The 21,132-nt window shown below is 40.6% G+C and overlaps 1 protein-coding gene and 1 non-coding gene across 6 annotated transcripts in view; one reads left to right on the top strand and one right to left on the bottom strand.

Annotated features, from left to right (window-relative positions):
• The window catches only part of CTNND2 (catenin delta 2), a 368,350-nt gene that overhangs the window by 320,900 nt on the left and 26,318 nt on the right, over positions 1 to 21,132 (top strand). For 2 of the 5 annotated variants that reach the window (XM_075271077.1, XM_075271075.1), the window contains exon 19: positions 1,518 to 1,643. The exons of 2 other annotated variants lie outside the window; for them this stretch is intronic. In XM_075271077.1, coding sequence (XP_075127178.1) covers positions 1,518 to 1,643 — 126 coding nt within the window. The remainder of the gene's footprint in view (positions 1 to 1,517; positions 1,644 to 21,132) is intronic. One more of the 5 variants, XM_075271076.1, reaches the window with a different exon arrangement.
• Positions 10,583 to 10,655, bottom strand: TRNAF-GAA (transfer RNA phenylalanine (anticodon GAA)). The gene has a single exon. It is a non-coding gene; the product is annotated as a tRNA-Phe (tRNA).

Here is a 21,132-nt window from a genome sequence, read left to right as displayed (position 1 = left end):
ACATTTTTTATTTAACAATTTTATCAAAAATTTATTATAAATGTGTTTAAAACATCACTTTTAGTGCACTATAGTTTTATATTCCACTGGCAGTATTTCAGTGCACCTGTTTACTTATTAGTTTATAAATTCATGATAAAAAAATATTGTGAATGTTTTATGACAGAATTGTTATATATTATGTTTATACATTCCATTTCAAGGGAATCTATAATTGGAAAAAATGGTTTTGAGCTAAACACATGTCTGAATAGCCTTTAAAAAGGCTCTTCTACTACGACCTTTGCTTTTTATGTTGTCACCGCCATTCCTTTTTAACCCACTTTACTTCTTTATGCTCATTAACCCCACGGAGCACCCTAGTTGTTCCCCAGGACCTCCGAGCAACACTCACGTCATACCTTCGATAGCGCCCCTCCACTGCTTGTGCTCCGTCTGTCCTCCTCCTCCTCAGATATTGTGCCGCACTGTTCAAGTTCGAATCTCAGTTCAAAGCTCAGTTCTCCAGAGAACTACAGGAAAATGGCCGCTCGGACATTTGTTGTAGTTCTCTGGAGAACTGAGCATACTAAGGGCTAGTTCACACGTGGGCAAAGGGGCGGAATTTGACAGCGGATTTCGCTTCAAAATCCGCCCCTTTACAATGGTGGTCTATGTAGACCGCCGGGCTTTTTTTTTCCGCTAGCGGCGGGCTGCCACTAGCGGAGAAAAGAAGCGACCTGCCCTATCTTCAGGCGGAAGCCGTGCGGGCTCAGCCACGCGGCTTCCGCCCCCGGCAGCACCCTCCTATGTCGGCTCATTCATTTGAGCCGACAGTGGAGGGGAAAGCCGCGACCGCGATGGTCGCGGCAGGCGGGTTTTGACAAGAGAGAGACGCGGCTCGACGCGTCTCTCTCGGTGTCAAAACCCGCGCGGGCAGTTCACGTGTGAACTAGCCCTAAGCAGTATGATTGTTCGGACATTCGGTATGCGCATATCCGAGGGGCCATTTTGGTGTAGTTCTCTGGAGCAATGACCTTTGAACTGAGAACCGAGATTTGAACTTGAACAGCGCAATCTGAGGTAAGAGCGTGGAACAATATCCAGGGAGGAGGAAGACAGACAGAGCACAAGCAGTGGAGGGGCAGTATTAAAGGTATGATGGTGGGGGGTGCTCGGAGGCCCTGGGAAATGCCCAGGGTGCTATGTGGGGTTAATTAGCATAAAGAAATAAAGCGGGTTAAAAAGAAACAATGGGGACAACATATAAAGTAAAGGTCGTAATAGAAAAACCTTTTTAAAGGCTATTCAGACATGTGTTTAGCACAAAACCACTTTTCCCAATGATAGACTCTTTTTAATGTAGATATTAGTACTGCCAGTATTAATGATGTCATTTGTCATGTAATTTTATGAATGATGCCATTAAATAATCTTTTCAGTTGTGAGTAAACAATTTGTGAGATAGCAGCAAATATATGTGGTGTAATAGTGTAATGATTGTAATGACTGACAGATGACTCATTGATTTGTGGTAGCAGGATTCCCCAGGCTTGAAAGTGAATGAGGAATGCGGATATTCACCCACCCTTCAGTCTGAGCCAGACAACGCTCTATATACTCTCTCCCAGGGCCAAGCGACCAGAATCAATTCCCAAATCCAGGTATTCTGGCTGTCCATCCACTTGTTATTGTTATAGTACAATATGTTTGATGTACAAGCAAAGTTATTACATCAAATACATGTTTTTATCATATACAGTCAAACTTTTCTCACCAAATTTTGCAGTAAATATTGCAAATACTAAACATATTCCTATCTGTCTTTATTCTCAATTTATTTTAGTTAATTGTTAATCATGTGACATCCACTTTATCACCTACACGTAGGATAAGGAATTAAGAGTGATTCTTGAGAAACTGATCATTAAAATCGGTGTTGTATGTCTCTTGTTTCAATATAGCAGCAGTTGCACATTTGTACTGTCACTCAGTTGATATGTACATGTGATTGAAGAAGAGACACACCCTCTATATTCAGTTCTCTCTATCAGTCTTCTAAGCTTTGAATGACAGTATGACATCTGCCACTGCTGCTCCATTCAAACATTGACACCGGACTATTTTTTCATGATTGGTCCCTACAGTAGTCCCTCCAGTGATCAGACACTCATCACCTATCCTGTGGCTATTTAATACAGCAAGTGCTGAATTAGGGGCCAAATCTTTAATCCTAGGCTGGGTTCAAACGGGGGTGTTTTGGACCGGATTTTGAAGTGGAGGACGCCTCAGAATCCAGTCCAAAAAACGGCTATCCATGACTAGATGCTGGTGCAGTGCATACAGTGCAGCGACATCCAGTCGCGGAATTCCGCTCCGTATTAGGCCCAAATGAATGGGTCTAGTCAGGACGGAGTGTCACGTCGCTGACATCCATGGCTGAATCATCCACGGAGTCTGCTTCAAGAAAGGGCATGCCGCTTCTTTTTTCCGTGAGTGGTTTGTTCCCACTCGCGGAAAAAGAAACCCATTGAATTCAATGGGAGGCATTTTTTTTTTTGCTAGATTGACGCAGATTCAGCGTCAAAATCCAGACCAAAAACCCCCTGTGATCCCAGCCTAAAGTATAAATAGCTTTTCTAAATTACATATGCCTAGATTCACACGACCTTTGGTGAAAACAGCTTTGAAAAATATCCATTTATTATGGCCATTTTACACCCAAGGGTTGCTTGTTTTCATGGAACTCTCATACATTTCAGTGTATGGAGGAATCCTTGACTTACGCTAGGTTCACACCTGTTTTTGGGTTTCCGTTTGGGAGGTCTGTTTGGGGAAACCTAATCCACTTAAATAAGCTGTTACCCGCAGAAACTCATGGAGCTATAATGGGGTCCACTAGATTTTCGCCCAGTTTTTGCCCGAAAAGGGCAAAAAAAACAAAGAGAAAAGCACTGCTTGCAGATTTCCTCAGTGGAGCAGACACAGATGTGAACCTAGTCTTAAATGTTGACAGTCCATTACAACGGCCTGTCAAATTATTGGCCATGTGAGTAGCCACCATACATAGACAGTGAAGTTAATGCGGCCATGTGACAGATGATTTTCACTGTTGTGTGAATACGGGGTTACTTACTGTTTGATCAAAATGTGCAGCTGCCAACATACATAAGGATTTTGGTTATACAGTATTATTAGTATACTGCAGTAGTGATACCTCTTCAAACCTTTGCACACCAATTTGTCTTTTTAGGTCCATAATTCTATGATGCCTAATTTAATTATCTATCATTATAATATATAATAATTGGATTTGAGACCTAATCAACACTTTGTCTGAATTACATTGTACCAGTACAGTTTCTTTGTTGAAAACCTGTAGGCTCTCTAAGTGAATGTTCATACTCACAATTCTCATTTTAGTAGATTTTTATTATAAATAAGATTACCAATCTATAAGAGATTTAAAAGGAAAATGACACCAGAAAATGACCTATTTTGATTGCTGTCTGTAAAATATATAACTAAATTTTCAGAGGAGAAGCTCAAGCAAGATGGCAGCCCGCATAATCATGTACAGAAATTAGAATACAAAACTGTACAATTAGAAATTAGAAAAATAAATACAGAAAACAAAAAAGTAAGCCATTTCACTATGTTATTTTAATAAAAGAAATGGTGATACATTCCCTTTAATGAAAACTGTATTGTACTGCTAGACATGATAGTAATGCTGTACTGTACTTTTAGACCTCTGTTTTAAAGGGGTTGGCCACCATTAAGCTGAAAAAATCACAGTGCTCCAGGCAACTCAGAAAGATGGTTATAGGACAAATGTGCTGTAAAAATGAAATTTATCTTACCTGTTCCCCATTAAAGGGGCTCTACCAGCAAAATCATGCTGATAGAGCCCCACATATGCGTGAATAGCCTTTAAAAAGGCTATTCAGGCACCGTAAATGTTATATTACACTAACACCCCCCCCCCCCCCCCCCCCCGTTTTAAAATAAAACCCTAAAAAAGAATAAGATCTACTTACGCATCGTGCACGCTGGGCGGGCATTCAGGGTGCGCCGTATTCTTCATCCACGCCTCTTCTTCCTCCGATGTCCTCCGGTCCCGTCTTCCTCCAGTGCTCGCGAACTGACACTGGTAAAAAAAAATGGCCTGGGCGCCTGCGCAGTAGCTGTAGTAGAAGCTGCATGCTACTGCGCAAGCGCCCAGGCCATTTTTTTTTTTATCAGTGTCAGTTCGCGAGCGCCGGAGGAGGACGGGACCGGAGGAAGAAGAGGATGAAGAAGACGGCGCACCCTGAATGCCCGCCCAGCTTGCACGATGCGTAAGTAGATCATATTCTTTTTAGGGTATTATTTTAAAATGGGGGGGGGTAGTGTAATATAACATTTACGGTGCCTGAATAGCCTTTTTAAAGAGAGCCCCTTTAAAAAGAGATTTTGCAGTGTAAACTCAGCCAGCCTGTGTGGGTGTGACTTCAACAAACTGAAAGTGAAACTCCTAGCCTGCATTCCAGTGCTGGAGCTGAGGTGGCTCACAGTGCTTCCTCTTTCCACACATAGCATGTGATAACACTGCTTCATTGACCTCAGCACCTCCGGCTAGTAGAAAGCGCCGCTCACAATGGCTGTCACTGTCACAACACAGGGCTGAATCCTAGGGGATCATGCGCAACTAATAGCCGTGGAGGGCCACTATGATTCGTCCAATTGGAATGGAGCGCCAAAATACCTGCTGTAGCGCTAAATTCAAATGGACTAATCAATAAAATGCCAACAGACACTATTGATTACTATAGGGTTGTGACTTAATACTAAGGACCTGGTCTTTATCAGTTATAGTAAATAGCTGCCTCAGTGTGATCTATTTCCCATTACTGGTCAGGACCTTTTTGCCCCCCAGTGGTCAGGTCCTGAACTGAAGTAGTATTTAGCCAACTCACAGTGACATGGCTAAAGCCCTTTAGTTGCTAAAAGCGGAAACCAAACAAAAAATTATATGCACCATCTCTCCTAAAAACAAGAGTTCATCATGTGCAGAGTTCATTCATATCACTAAGGTCTACACACGCATGCACGAGTCTTCAGAAAATCACTAGAACTCGAAAAAACAAAAATCTGCTTTGAAGCTGGAAATGTTAAAATTATCATCCTATAAAATGTAGGGATTACACACCATGGAAAACAAGTGAATCCCTAAACCCTATATATTTTTTGAAAGTAGGCAACCTGAGGATTACAAATGTCTCAATGGGTCATCGATAGTCACATCCACCTTCATGAAACTTTGTGACAAACACAAATAAGTTTTTGAAAAAAAATGCACTAAAACACATATTTGCACTTAAAACTCGTGTTCAATCTCAGATTCATATAGACAATACATATAAAATAATAGCTCAAAATGTAGACAATGTATATATATATATATATATATATATATATATATATATATATGTAATATATATATATATATATATATATATATATATATATATATATGTAATATATATATATATATATATATATATATATATATATATATATACAGTCGTATGAAAAAGTTTGGGCACCCCTATTAATCTTAATCATTTTTTGTTCTAAATATTTTGGTGTTTGCAACAGCCATTCCTGTTTGATATATCTATTAACTGATGGACACAGTAATATTTCAGGATTGAAATGAGGTTTATTGTACTAACAGAAAATGTGCAATATGCATTAAACCAAAATTTGACCGGTGCAAAAGTATGGGCACCCTTATCATTTTATTGATTTGAATTCCCCTAACTACTTTTTACTGACTTACTGAAGCACAAAATTGGTTTTGTAACCTCAGTGAGCTTTGAACTTCATAGCCAGGTGTATCCAATCATAAGAAAAGGTATTTAAGGTGGTCAATTTCAAGTTGATCTCCTATTTGAATCTCCTCTGAAGAGTGGCATCATGGGCTACTCAAAACAACTTTCAAATGATCTGAAAACAAAGATTGTTCAACATAGTTGTTCAGGGGAAGGATACAAAAAGTTGTCTCAGAGATTTAACCTGTCAGTTTCCACTGTGAGGAACATAGTAAGGAAATGGAAGACCACAGGGACAGTTCTTGTTAAGCTCAGAAGTGGCAGGCCAAGAAAAATATCAGAAAGGCAGAGAAGAAGAATGGTGAGAACAGCCAAGGACAATCCACAGACCACCTCCAAAGAGCTGCAGCATCATCTTGCTGCAGATGGTGTCACTGTGCATCGGTCAACTATACAGCGCACTTTGCACAAATAGAAGCTGTATGGGAGAGTGATGAGAAAGAAGCCGTTTCTGCACGTACGCCACAAATAGAGTTGCCTGAGGTATGAAAAAGCACATTTGGACAAGGCAGCTTCATTTTGGAAACAAAAATTGAGTTGTTTGGTTATAAAAAAAGGCGTTATGCATGGCGTCCAAAAAGAAACAGCATTCCAAGAAAAACACATGCTACCCACTGTAAAATTTTGTGGAGGTTCCATCATGCTTTGGGGCTGTGTGGCCAATGCCGGCATCGGGAATCTTGTTAAAGTTGAGGGTCGCATGGATTCCACTCAGTATCAGCAGATTCTTGAGAATAATGTTCAAGAATCAGTGACGAAGTTGAAGTTACACCGGGGATGCATATTTCAGCAAGACAATGATCCAAAACACCGCTCCAAATCCTCAGGCATTCATGCAGAGGAACAATTACAATGTTCTGGAATGGCCATCCCAGTCCCCAGACCTGAATATCATTGAACATCTGTGGAATGATTTGAAGCGGGCTGTCCATGCTCGGCGACCATCTAACTTAACTGAACTTGAATTGTTTGTCCAAAATACCTTTATCCAGGATCCAGGAACTGATTAAAAGCTACAGGAAGCGACTAGAGGCTGTTATCTTTGCAAAAGGAGGATGTACTAAATATTAATGTCACTTTTCTGTTGAGGTGCCCATACTTTTGCACCGGTCAAATTTTGGTTTAATGCATATTGCGCATTTTCTGTTAGTACAATAAACCTCATTTCAATCCTGAAATATTACTGTGTCCATCAGTTATTAGATATATATCAAACTGAAATGGCTGTTGCAAATACCAAAATATTTAGAACTAAAAATGATTAAGATTAATAGGGGTGCCCAAACTATATATATATATATATATATATATATATATATATATATATATATATATATATATATATACTATATGTACCGCAAACATCAACTTCAACAAGAGCTCAGACTTCCAAAAACACTAATACAGAAGACTTTGCTGTTATTCACTAATATGTTAAAAATCTATACTGTACCTAGAAAACTGTGACTGTGTTAACAAAATCTAACTTTTTTTCAGATTGCACAGCATACCATATATAAAAACACAATTTTTCAAATATATATATATATATATATATATATATATATATATATATATCACACAATAATTCATATATGCAACCACCCTTCATGCAACTTTGCAGCAAACAGGGATTGCAAGCAAAAATTGCACGAAAATTACAACTTTGTCACTAAAGTGCTGCTCAAGAAATCCCTTTCTGCAAACAAAATGTACTTTCCAAAAAAACGCAATATGTGAGGAGTTCATACATACCACACACACACACACACACACACAAATATATATATATATATATATATATATATATATATATATATATATATATATATATAAATATATATATAAATATATATATATATATTTACAGGGGTGGGTTTTAAAGAAACGCCAAAATCTCATAAATACGCCATCCCATTTTGTGCATACAAATTAAATAGTATTTTACATAAAAATGTTATTTTCCATCTTCCTATAAAAATTTTAGCAAACCATACGTTTATCTCTAGTGATAATCATTATTACTATTACTTTAGCATGCAATGGATATCGGTAGAGGCGTGTTTAAGGGCTAGTTCACACGTGGGCAAAGGGGAGGTTTTTGACAGCGGAATTCGCTTCAAAAACCTCTCCTTTAACATGGTGGTCTATGTAGACGACTAGCTTTTTTTTTCCTCCTAGCGTTTTCCGCCTGAAGAAGCAACATGACCTTTCTTCAGGCGGAAAACGCCTGAAGAATTGCATAGAAGTGAATGGGAGGCGAAAACCGCGCGGTAAAAAACCGCGCGTTTTTTTTACACACAAAACCGCGCGGTTTTTTGCAAAAAACCGCGCGGTTTTCGCCTGCAGTTTCTATAGCACATATAGGAAAAAAAAAACCTAGCGAAAACTGCTAGCGAAAACCGCGTCAAAAACCTCGTCAAAAACCGCATGGAATGCAAAAAACAGCGTCAAAAAAACTCCTCGAGGTTTTTTACCTCGCACAAATAAGCTAGGCGGTTTTCACGTGTGAACTGACCCTTACTGTAGAAAGCTCAGGTATGGACAGGGCAGGGATTAGGTGAAATGTAAACTTTGTTCATGACTTTGTATATATGTTGTGTAAATGTTTGGTGCGACTTTTTTTTGGCACTGCGACCTGGACAATGGTAAACGTCTGAGTCACAGCACCAATAAACTTCCTGGTTATGTTTAGAGGGTATTAAATAAGAATACCCCATTAGTAAGGCTCAGAGGAAATTACATTCTCCCTCTCAGAGAGCAAAAGTATAGAATGTTCTCTGATTGACAGAAGAGGGGGTAACAGGAACTGAAGTTTCCTGCTACCCCCCTCCTGTGGTCACATACAGGTTATGCACAGAGATGAGAATCATTCACCGTCTCTGTGCTGTCTGCAGGGCTCCTGTACCCCACTCCCCTCCCTATTACAGTTCGTATGATGCTTCCTTAGACAGGAGGGGGCGGGTCATCTTAGAGCCCTTTATTTCAGGATTGGATGGCGCTATCTTGATGGTTTAAGATTAATTTAAAGATGAGAATATCATCTTTTAAATGATACCACGGTCTTCATGATAGCTGTTATAGTTAGGGAGTGATTCACTGTTGAAAACGCTGTCAGGAATTGAGATCTGCAATTGGATCTCAATGCCAAATAGTGTTTTCAACAGTGAATCGCTCCCTAACTATAAGTGCCATCATGAAGACCGTGGTATCATTTTAAAGATGAGATTCTCATCTTTAAAATGAATCTTAAACCATCAATATCGCGCCATCCAGCCCTAAGATATCAGCAATAGTAGGAAGGACGATTATCTACATCCTCCGCTACAGAAGTGCCACCCTGGGAGGACGTAGAGCTACGTCCTCGGCAAGAAAAAGGTTAAGGCCGAAAACCAACGTGGTGTTAACACGACGGCAAAAATTGCAGTGTATCCCAGTCCCTGCAAAGTGGATAGCGAATCCCACCCTCACATTGCAGAGAAATACCTGCAGCAGAAATTTTACGATTTCCAAAACAGTTCAGTTTTGGGAAATTGCAGCATGTGAATTATACCTATGGAAACACCAGCGGTTTCCCTATAGGTATAATGGAAGCAGAAAGTATGTAGAGGAAAACTCTGCAAACTTTTTGTGAAAAGTGCTGCGGGGAATCACTATGCGTTTCCACAGCAAGTAGCTGGCTGCGTCCAGCTACTTGGGGCTAAGGCACATTATCAATCGCCCATGCACCGCAATGGAGGAGTTTCTTTGCGCCTCTCATGTAAACCTAACACTGATATGAAAGATTCCTCCATTCTTCATGAGCCTCTTGTGCATCGCTAAACCCTCCCACCTTCCTGAATGTACCTTCAGTGCATGGAGCACACCCAGACACCCCCAGCTCTATACGTTACCCCCACCATACACCCCACAGTACACTGTGCACCCCACATAGCTCCCCCGCAGTACACTCTGCACCCCACATCTCTCCACCCTCACACTACACCATGCACCCAACAATTCTCCCCCATAGTAGACCATACACATCTCTTCCTCCACTACATTATGCACCCTACATCTCTCACCCACACTACACAATGCACCCCAGATCTGTCCCCCAGTACACTGTGCACCCCATATCTCTCACTTCCACAGTACACCATGCACCCCACATCTCTCCCCCACATTAAACAATGCACCCCAAATTTCTCCACCCACACGACAACATACACCCTACAACTCTTACCGCATAGTACACCATGCACCTGAGATCTCTACCCCCCCCAGTACACCATGCACCCTACATCTCTCAGCCCCACTACACAATGGACCCCAGATATTTCACCCCACCCCACAGCACACCAGGGACTTCATATCTATCTGTATTCCTCCACTGCATTACATGTGCAAGGACCTTCTTGCAAGAACAGACACGCCTACCCTAGTAAGGCTTGGTTCACACATCAGTATGCCATCCGTCCGTTTGAATTCAGCTTGAGACTTTAAAACAGACTGATGCACATACCGATTGTATACTGACAGCTTTTTATGCTGATAGCAAATCAAATCAAACAAGCTTTATTGGCACATCCGAATATATATTTGGCATTGCCAAGCTAGTAAAGTGGGGAGTTGGATTCAGGGGGGTATGGTGGGGTGGGTGGTTTGGGGTATAACAGTCCGTGGAGTCTCATCTTCCTGTTAGTTGGTGACTGCTATATGGGTAGGTGGGTGGTTTAATTTAAACCTGCCGAAACCCGGGATCGAACCAGGGACCTTTAGATCTTCAGTCTAACGCTCTCCCAACTGAGCTATTTCGGCTACCCCTAGAGAACAGATAAGGGGATTAAAAGTAGCAATTGTAAACAGAGTAGAGATAAGGACATATAATAAATGTCCTTATCTCATATAATAAATGTCCTTATCTCTACTCTGTTTACAATTTTCTACTTTTAATCCCCTTATCTGTCCTCTAGGGGATGGACAGCATTTTCTATCAGCATAAAAAGGTGTCAGTATACAATCAGTATGTGCATCAGTCCGTTTTAAAGTCTCAAACTGAATTCAAACGGACGGATGGCATACTGATGTGTGAACCACGTGACTGTGATGTCAGAAAGTTTCTTACTCAATATATCATTTAGTGATAGGCCAGGTAGGAGGGCAGAGCAGGCACATACACATGACATGGTCATGCTGTGTCACTTATCCCTCCATGTCACGAGCTCAGTGGTCAGAGGAGGTGTGTCAGGGAGCAGGCAGAGCCAAGTCAGTGGAGGGCGTGGCTTCAAAAATAAAGAGACAGAAGTAGAAATGAAAATGAATGTCTATGAGTAAGTTTATTATTTATCTTTGTGCTACACATTACAAACTGTTAGCTTGAAAGTGTCCAACCCCTTTAAACTTAATTGATTAATTAATTAAAAGTAACATACATGAGACACTTCCTTTAACCACTTCCCACTGGAGGAATTTTTTTATTCTAGTTTTTGACTCCCCCCTACCAAAGCCCATAAGTTTTTTATTTTTCTGTTCTCAGAACCATTTGAGGTCTTAATGTTTGCAGGGCAAATTGTTCTTCATGAAGCTACCATTAATTATTCTGTACAATGTACTGGGAAGCTGGAAAAAAATTCAGAATGGGGTGAATTTGAAGAAAAAGTGTATTTGTGCGACTTTCCTATGGGCTTCATTTTTAAAGTGTTAACTCTGCCGCCAAAATAACATGTCACCATTATTCTATGTTTCGGTATGATTCCAAGAATATATAAAATTTTAATGGTTTAATTTACATTTTAACCCCTTAACAAAAATCGAAAAACTTTGCAAAATTTTTTTTTACTTTTTATTTAGACCATTTTGGGGACTTTTTATTGATTACTTTTTATTCCAATTTTTTATTGATTACTTTTTATTCAAATTTTTATCAACGAGGCTGCCACCTTTAAAAACCCGCCATCCACCGTACTATTACAGAGGATGTTGGGGTTACAAGGTTAGATCTGTACAAGTTTGCAGCCTCTGAAGGTAAACAGAAACTCACAACAAGGATTTACAGAGAGTCTCCTAAGTGATCCAGACTAATAGTTCAGAAAGAAAATGTCACAGATGGCAAGAGATGCCCATGCCTCCTTGGCCCCATTCACTGTCTTGAGTGTGCCCAGGCGACAAAATGGACCTATCTTGAGTTATGCCCAGGCTTGTGTATGGGGCTGTAGAAACAAATGGATAAGTGTGCAATGTATTATAAGAAAATTGTAGAATTTTACATTTATACTGTGATTAACCACTTAATGACAGGACCAATTTGCCAATAAGCCTCTCCTCTCTGTCAAATGTCCCTGCACCAGAATGGAAATCTACACCAGTCAGGAAGTGGAGTAGATTTCCATTCTAACTCATGTCAGAAAACTGGTTATAATAAGGGTAAGTTCACATAAAGTTTTTTGTTCAGGGTTTTGAGGCCGTATTCGTCTCAAAACCCTGACCAAAAAGACGGCTCCCATTGAAATTAATGGTAGCTGCTCAGGAGTTTTTTCCGGGAGCCAGAAGTGAGATCGCCTCGCGATTCTGCCTGAAGACACTCCCTCCTCCGGACTAGGCCCATTCATTGGGCCTAATCTGGATCAGAGTGCACGGCTAGATGCTGGTGCAGTGCATCGGCTTTCAGTTATGGCTACCCGGTTTTTAGATCGGCACACATTTAGAAAAAGAAAAGGCTTTGCATGAAATGCACCTTAATATCACCCCCTTCTCCCCATGCACTTTTAATGAATTTTTATTATCTTCTTTGAGTTATTCAAGTGATGTATATGTCTTTTCTTTGGTGGTGCACAGATGGGTTTTTTTCCCCATCTTCTTACATTACGTGAAAATGCCTTGTTTTTAAATATTCATTTATGGTATGGAATTTTGGTACCATACCATCTGTACTAAGTTGCCTAGTCCCTTCTGGGTTTTTTTGGTAGTTATTTAGTGGCTATTTTATTATTAATGATAAAGGTTATATTTTATGCTATATTGTATGTTGAAATGTCTAATGCGCTAAGATCTGGCTCTGTGAAAAATTGCGCTTGTGGATCTACCTTACCTCACAGTGATAAATTTACTTTATTTTCGGTCTTAAACGGGTATTCCCATAACTCTTGTTCTGCAGCCTGAAGGCTCTGTACTCTCTTCACTTCCTGGATTTCTTGCACATTGGTGGGCGGGGTTTCACTTGCTCTGCTATCTGCTATGATCCACAGTATGACGCTGATGTGGAAACTGATATAACAGAGCTGGATTTGAGTCAGCTTGCATTACATACAGAGGTAATGGACTTCTTATCTCCGCCCTTATCAGCCAAATTCAATTGAACTGACTGATAAGTGGAAAAGCTGAAGATAATACAGTAATCCCGGAGCTCTCACCTCCCCCTCCCCTATATGAGGAGCTCCGTTGCTTGTCAGCCCCTCCCTCCCCCCTGAGAGTAGGCAGAAACAGACAGCTACTTCACTTGACAAATGAGCAGATAATCCCAAGGGCCATTGTCAACAATGAAGTGAGTAAATTAAGATAGCGGCCAAACAAAGCAGTTTTGATAAAGCAATGTATTTAGAAAAAGTCTTATATCCACATAAAATAGCAGTATAGATAGGATCCTTGTTATGGGACAACCCCTTTAATTTTTTTTTTTACATAAAGAGATAATAAAACATTGGATTTTGACTTTTTTTTTTGCTGATACATTAGCCCTTGTTGTAAGAGGAATATAGCCTCCTATTATAAAGTGCAGAGCGGACCCAGCAGCTCCAACGGTTCCTCAAGAAGCTGCAAGATGGCTTCCATAGTACTGTGTACATAGTAATTGGGAAAGTAGGAATGGTAGCAACCATCCGGCCTTCTCTTTTGCAGTCTGGTTGTTGCTGAAAGCCGGCTCCTCGCTCCAGATATATATTTATCTGTGTCTCTCTGTTTATAACTCCTTTATTTGCATCATGTTCTTGGTTCAATCCCCGCCACTTACACTTAATGAAATACACTTTGGGAGGCATCTCCATGCAAACTCCTGAATAATATTCACTGTACTGAGAGGATGTCACAGTGCAGTGAATATTAATGGACTGGCAGCTGGGTGAAAGTGACTATTCTCTTGGTAAGTGAGTTAATCCTGGTGAGTTGACTGCCTAGAACGTGAGTCCTATTACAACACCATATAAGTTGAACCATAGTATGATTGTGTGTGAGACTTAAAGGCAATTTCCTGACAATTTATTTATTTTTTAAAGGTAAGGTAGTGCTATTAAAAGGTTAATAATTGCACCCAAATACAGTCATGGCCAAAAGTTTTGAGAATGATACAAATATGAATTTTTACAAAGTCTACTGCTTCAGTTTTCCTAATGGCAATTTGCATATACTCCAGAATGTTATAAAGAGTGATCAGCTTAACAACAATTACTCGCAAAGTCAATATTTGCCTAGAAAATGAACTTTATCCCCCAAAACACATTTCAACATCATTGCAGCACTGCATTAAAAGGACCAGCTAACATAGTTTCAGTGATTGCTCCATTAACACAGGTGTGGGTGTTGATGAGGACAGGGCTGGAGATCAATCTGTCATGATTAAGTAAGAATGACACCACTGGACACTTTAAAAGGAGGCTGGTGCTTGGCATCATTGTTTCTCTTCTGTTAACCATGGTTATCTCTAAAGAAACACGTGCAGTCATCATTGCACTGCACAAAAATGGCCTAACAGGGAAGAGTATCGCAGCTAGAAAGATTGCACCTCAGTCAACAATCTATCGCATCATCAAGAACATCAAGGAGAGAGGTTCCATTGTTGGCAAAAAAGGCTCCAGGGCGCCCAAGAAAGACCAGCAAGCGCCAGGACCGTCTCTTAAAAGTGTTTCAGCTGCGGGATCGGGCTACCAGCAGTGCAGAGCTTGCTCAGAAATGGCAGCAGGCAGGTGTGAGTGCATCTGCACGCACTGTGAGGCGGAGACTCTTGGAGCAAGGCCTGGTCTCAAGGAGGGCAGCAAAGAAGCCACTTCTCTCCAGAAAAAACATCAGGGACAGACTGATATTCTGCAAAAGGTACAGGGAGTGGACTGCTGAGGACTGGGGTAAAGACATTTTCTCTGATGAATCCCCTTTTCGATTGTTTGGGACATCTGGAAAACAGTTTATTCGGAGAAGACGAGGTGAGCGCTACCACCAGTCTTGTCACATGCCAACTGTAAAGCATCCTGAAGCCATTCATGTGTGGGGTTGCTTCTCAGCCAAGGGAATCGGCTCTCTCACAGTCTTGCCTAAAAACACAGCCATGAATAAAGAATGGTACCAGAATGTCCTCCAAGATCAACTTCTCCCAACCGTCCAAGAGCAGTTTGGCGATCAACAATGCCTTTTCCAGCATGATGGAGCACCTTGCCATAAAGCAAAGGTGATAACTAAATGGCTCAGGGAACAAAACATAGAGATTTTGGGTCCATGACCTGGAAAGTCCCCAGATCTTAATCCCATTGAGAACTTGTGGTCAATCATCAAGAGACGGGTGGACAAACAATAACCTACAAATTCTGACAAAATGCAAGCATTGATTGTGCAAGAATGGACTGCTATCAGTCAGGATTTGGTCCAGAAGTTGACTGAGAGCATGCCAGGGAGAATTGCAGAGGTCCTGAAGAAGAAGGGTCAACACTGCAAATATTGACTTGCTGTATTAACTCATTCTAACTGTCAATATAAGCTTTTATTACTCATAATATGATTGCAATTCTATTTCTGTATGTGATAAAAAAACATCTTACAAACACACATAAAAACCAGAGGGCAGCAGATCATGTGAAAATATAATATTTGTGTCATTCTCAAAACTTTTGGCCATGACTGTACATTTAGCAGTGTTTTGAGTAATTTCTGGGTTTCTCTGTTATCTCCTGTGCATTTGTTTACAAGGGTAGCTTCCTGTTCTTTTTTCCTACAACTTCCATGATGCATTGCACTTCAGTAAGAGCTGACTCACACTAGCTCCCCCTCTCACTCCCTGACACCACATCCCTGTTTCCCTAGCTAGCCCACCCACTACTAACCATTCCAAACTAATTAACTCAATCCATCCCCCCTCCTCATCATACATGTCTGTCTTTCTGTCCAGATCTTCTGGGCGTGGGAGATTACTTCCTTCTGTGGGGCTGGGTCATCCTGCTCTTGACATCTGCCAATGCATGCAAAATAATGCCAGAGTGCTGACATGCGCTGTAGCTGATACTCCGGCTTTATTGTGCAGGCGTGGGAGACTGGCAGATGTTAAAAAGGAGGAGCTGCCCCCAAGATGGAAGTGTGATTTTTACAATGAAACTAAAGTTTTATGTACTGTGTTTATTTATTCCTTCCCTTCTAAGCTTCATGATAAAAGAGGCTAACTTCTAGTGTTCATAGGGTAAGTTACAGACAGTAAATAAAAGTTTAGTTAATTGTAAAAATCACTATCTCTGCATAGCATGGAAATTAGATGCTGGGAAGAGCTGCTACATATATAGCAATTGCAGCTGTACTAACTGGTAGAGATTTATGAAGATAGTTGTTTTCACATATTATACCAGTGGATGATGTGCCTGATTTATAGTTCATTAAGCTTACCTACACATTGTGGAGGAAAAAAAAGCCCCAGAAAAGTTTGTTTTTCAAACATTTGTGCATTTTTGAAAAACACAGCATGATTACTTTAGCTACAGAATCGCAAGATTTTTCTCTTTATATAATACGGGAAGACAAATGTAGTGAAAAATGTGATGCATTTCCACTGTGTTTTTTCCAGCAGTGTTTTTTTGTTTTGTTTTTTTGCTGCGTTTTGCAAAGTGGGGCCTTAGCCCCAAGTGAAGTTTTTCATACTTCCACAGGATATGTCATCAGTCTCTGATCTGTGAGGGTCCAACACTTAAACCTTATGCAGATCAGCTTTTCCAGAAGCCTCCAGGCGCCGAAAGTTACAACAGTAGATATGGAGTGCACTCAGACAGCTACTATTAAAGTCATGCCCAAAACAATCTGTCCAAGTCTCCATGGACAGCACTGTGCTCTGCACCACATTTGCCTTGCACCAGTCCTTTGGCCCTGTACTAGTCAGTAAAGAATTCCTAAAATTAAGAATAGGGATACAACAATGCTGGACACAGTTCTTTCAAGGGGCTCTATCTCTGGATTTTCGCTATTTTAGATAAACACATGCCTAAATAGCCTTTAAAAAGACTATTCAAGTCCTGCTAATCATTTGTTAAAAGACCAACCCTGTTTTAATGAATTACCTTTTAAACGTATATGTAAATGAACCCTTCTGTGCACCGTGGGCGTTCCTGTGCACCTCTCACGTCATACTCTGTTCACGCCCTCCTCTGTGGTTCTTCTATGTAAGTCCCTCCTCCTGCTTTCGATTTACTGCCTCACAACTGTCTCTTCTGCTTCTGGAAAACGACCTGTGATGACGTCACTACTGCTCTGTGTTTGGCTTGTCCCTTATGACGTTACTACAAGGTCCTTTGTCATCTTCTAAGTAGTGAGCTATACAGAGCAGGGGCTGCAGCTCCCTGTGTCTATCATAGATCTGCATTTTTAACATAGTTTTGGATTTTTTTAAGGGGTAAAAATGTAAATAAAACTATATAAATTTGGTATCCCCGGAATCGTACCGAAACATAGAATACAGATGACAAGTCATTTTGGCTGCACAGTGAACACTGTAAAACCAAAGCCCTGAGGAAAGTCACACAAATGTATTTTTTCTTCAAATCCACCCCATCCTGATTTTTTTCCAGCTTCCCAGTACATTATACAGAATAATTAATGGTGGCATCATTAATTAATTAATTTGTCCCGCGAAGATTAAGACCTCATATGGCTTTGAGAGCCGAGAAATAAAAAAGTACGATGTACTGGAAAAAAATTCGGGTGGATTTGAAGAAAAAGGGCTTCATTTTTACGGTGCTCACTGTGCAGCAAAAATGACATGTCCCCTGTATTCTGTGTTTCAGTACAATTTCAAGGATACCAAATTTATATGGTTTTATTTACAAAAATTTTTTTTTCTAAAAGTCGCCATATTCTAACACCTGTAACTTTTTTATACTTACCTGTACGGGGATGTATAGGGCGTCTTTTTTTGCCGGTCCAGGTGTACTTTTCAGTTATACCATTTTGGGGAATTACTGTTGCTTTGATCACTTTTTATTTTTATCAGAGGCAAAACAATGAAAAAAAACGTCGGTTTGGCATGTTTGATTTTTTTTTTCCGCTACGGCATTTACCATATAGGAAAAATATTTTTATAGATTTGTAGAGTGGGCGTTTTCGGATACAGGGATGCCTAATGTGTAGGTGTTTCACAGTATTTACCAAGGAAGGCGGCAGAAGGGTTAATGCCCGCGATCGGTGCGGGCACAGACCGCGGGAATTAGCACATCGTGTCTGCTGTATGAAACAGTAGACACCATACGGCTATGGCGGCCACCATAGTTAAACACCTGGCATCCGCCATATTAGTATGGCGGATGTCATGAAGGGGTTAAACAAGGCATAAAGCTCAGAAACAAACCAAAACATATCTGTATAAGGGATGGTGTATATAAATGATCTAACTTATATAAGAGAGACCAATAAACATTGTAATAATCTCAATTAAACTGTGACAATTGTATGTATAAGAAAAATAAATAAATACAGTTGCTAAAAATGATAACACTATACTATTTATGGATTCAGATGTAGCAGCATATCGTGTTGGATATGAGCAAACCATAACAATCCTAAATGAACCCAATACTTTTAAAGTCAATATTTAAAATACCTGGTTTTGATACTAACTGTATCTGATTGCCACCGCAGATTTATAAAGACTAAAACTTTGATGATGAGATTGTAGATGAGAATCACAGCTTTAACATGCCACCAAAATCACAGTGTTGCTTGCAGTACTTTTCTCTGAGCATGTTTCATGTGGAAACCACATGGACCTCATTATATTCTATGGGGATCCGTTGGTTTCTTAGGTAACTGCTTATTCATGCGCATAGGTTGATGTGAACCCGCCCTAACATCCTCTATCATCAGAACCTCCCATGCTCATATAAAAGACTTCTCCTGAGTTGCACCACTTCTCTGAAATGCTCTACCCCAGACAATCAGATTAACTCCCAATTTCTACAGCTTCTAGTGCAAACTATAGACACGTCTGTTCAGACAGGACTATCATAACTCCTAATGTAAATCCTTCCGCAGTTAGAATCTCTAAAACAAACCGTCTTCTGTTCATGCTCCCACATTACCCCACAGGATATAATACCGTATCGGACTGTAACTTTATATGACCAGCTGCACATTAAAGGACATGACTGATGATGGTTCATACAGCTTTATTTATGTGTAATTAAAGTAACCTCTATTACAAAAACTCTTTGTGTCACCCCTCTACCTCATAGATTGTAAGCTCATGCAAACAGGGCCCTCAGTCCCAATGTGTGTATTTACTATCACTCTGTAATGTATCTTTTTGTCTATACTTGAACCCTACAATTTGTGGAATATTTTGGGGCTATATAAATAAAATGGCTCACACCAAAGCTAGGTTCACACTTGTACTGGGCTCTCTGTCAGTCGGGTCTGTTTGGGGGAGCTGAATTATGGAGAGCCGGACCTCTAAAACAGCAGTTACCCACAGACCTCATAGACTATCATTTCTGGTTTCCGTCATTTTCCTCTGTGCAGGACTTTTTTCTCTGTTTTCTCTCTGCTCTCTCTGATTTTCGTTAGTTTCTCCGACGTAGATGTGAACATAGCCTTGGCTACTGAAGTGCCACCCCTAGACAATGTATGAAATATGTCCTTGGCAGGAAAAAGGTTAATATCAGTGTTTTTAATTGTGTTTTTTTAGGCCTTGTTCACATCTGTGTTGGTATTCTGTTTGGGGGAGTCCACATGGGAACCTTTCCCCCCTGAACGGAATACCGAACGCATTTGCAAGTGCTGTGCAGTGAATGCACACGGACCCCATAGACTATAATAGGGTCCGTGTGCTTGATGTGTAGATTGTGAACTACTTTCCTGTCTGCATGTTCCCTGCGGAGATCTGGCGGCAAGCACACGGACCCCATTATAGTCTATGGGGATCCGTGTGCTTTTACTGCACAGAGCTTGCAAATGTGTTTGGTATTCCGTGCGAGGGGGAGGGGAGGTCCCCATGCAGACTCCCCGTACGGAATACCAACTCAGATGTGAACCATCCCTAACTGTGGAAGGAATTAGATTAGTAATTGTGATAGGCCTGTCTGAAAAGATGTGTCTTCAGAGTTTGTTTGAAGCTGTAGAAATTGGGAGTTAATCTGATTGTCCAGGATAGCAAATTCCATAGAAGTGGTGCAACTTCTCAGGTTTACTCAGACTCAACAATATGTTTAACTACTTTGATTAGGGAAGAGGTCTTGTGTGCAGGAAAAAGGCATATATTCCTTGAAGAATCATTATAATCTGAATCTGAGAAATATTCCCTTTCAGAAGAACTGGAAGAAGGTGAAGAACTTGAGAGCTAGGAGAAGGCTCTCTGTGGGTTCTTTTAGATTTCTTGAATGCAGGAGGATGCAGTGAACTGGTCCTTGAACCAGATGAAAAAGCTGGTGGCCTGAGATGAATGACAGGTTGAAACTCTGGAAGGAGCATGAATTGGCAAAGAACTGATTCATTGTTCTCTGGCAATGGTTGGCTGCAAGAAACATACTGTCTCTATTTAGCATTCCTCGTTGTCTTGTGGTGAGAAGAAATTTACAAAATAAGAAGAAAGAAATTAGCTCAGTAAAGATCAGACACTAATATTGTCCAAGGGAGCCATAATGTCAGAGGGGTCTACAGTCTAGCTTCAAGCACAAGAGAACACGAAGCAGCAGGTTTAGCTATGGCGCATGTGTGCAAATACAATAGGCAGTGCATATATAGAGTGCCTGTACTTACTACTTCTGGGTATTGCTGGAGGGCCACTGCCTTGCCCTATTGGCTCCAGCAGACCGATGGTGCAGTGACGCAAGATTTAACACATAACACCATGCCCCTAGATGAAGACAGTGATGCAATGAACCAAAGGGGACAGAAAGCAAAGGTATTCGTTGCAGGTAACTTTTAACAAAGTGCCCAATAGATGAAACTTAACGGTGCATTCACACAGAGGAAAATGGAGCAGATTTTGGCACCAGATTCCGCGCGGGAAAAAGCCTCCCCATAGAGTTCTATGGGGAGACTTTTTTTCAGCATGGAATCTGCCGCTGAT

Source organism: Leptodactylus fuscus, chromosome 4 (assembly GCF_031893055.1).
Source record: "Leptodactylus fuscus isolate aLepFus1 chromosome 4, aLepFus1.hap2, whole genome shotgun sequence".
NCBI classification, from domain to species: Eukaryota; Metazoa; Chordata; class Amphibia; order Anura; family Leptodactylidae; genus Leptodactylus; species Leptodactylus fuscus.
This window is presented reverse-complemented; position numbering and strand designations above follow the sequence as displayed.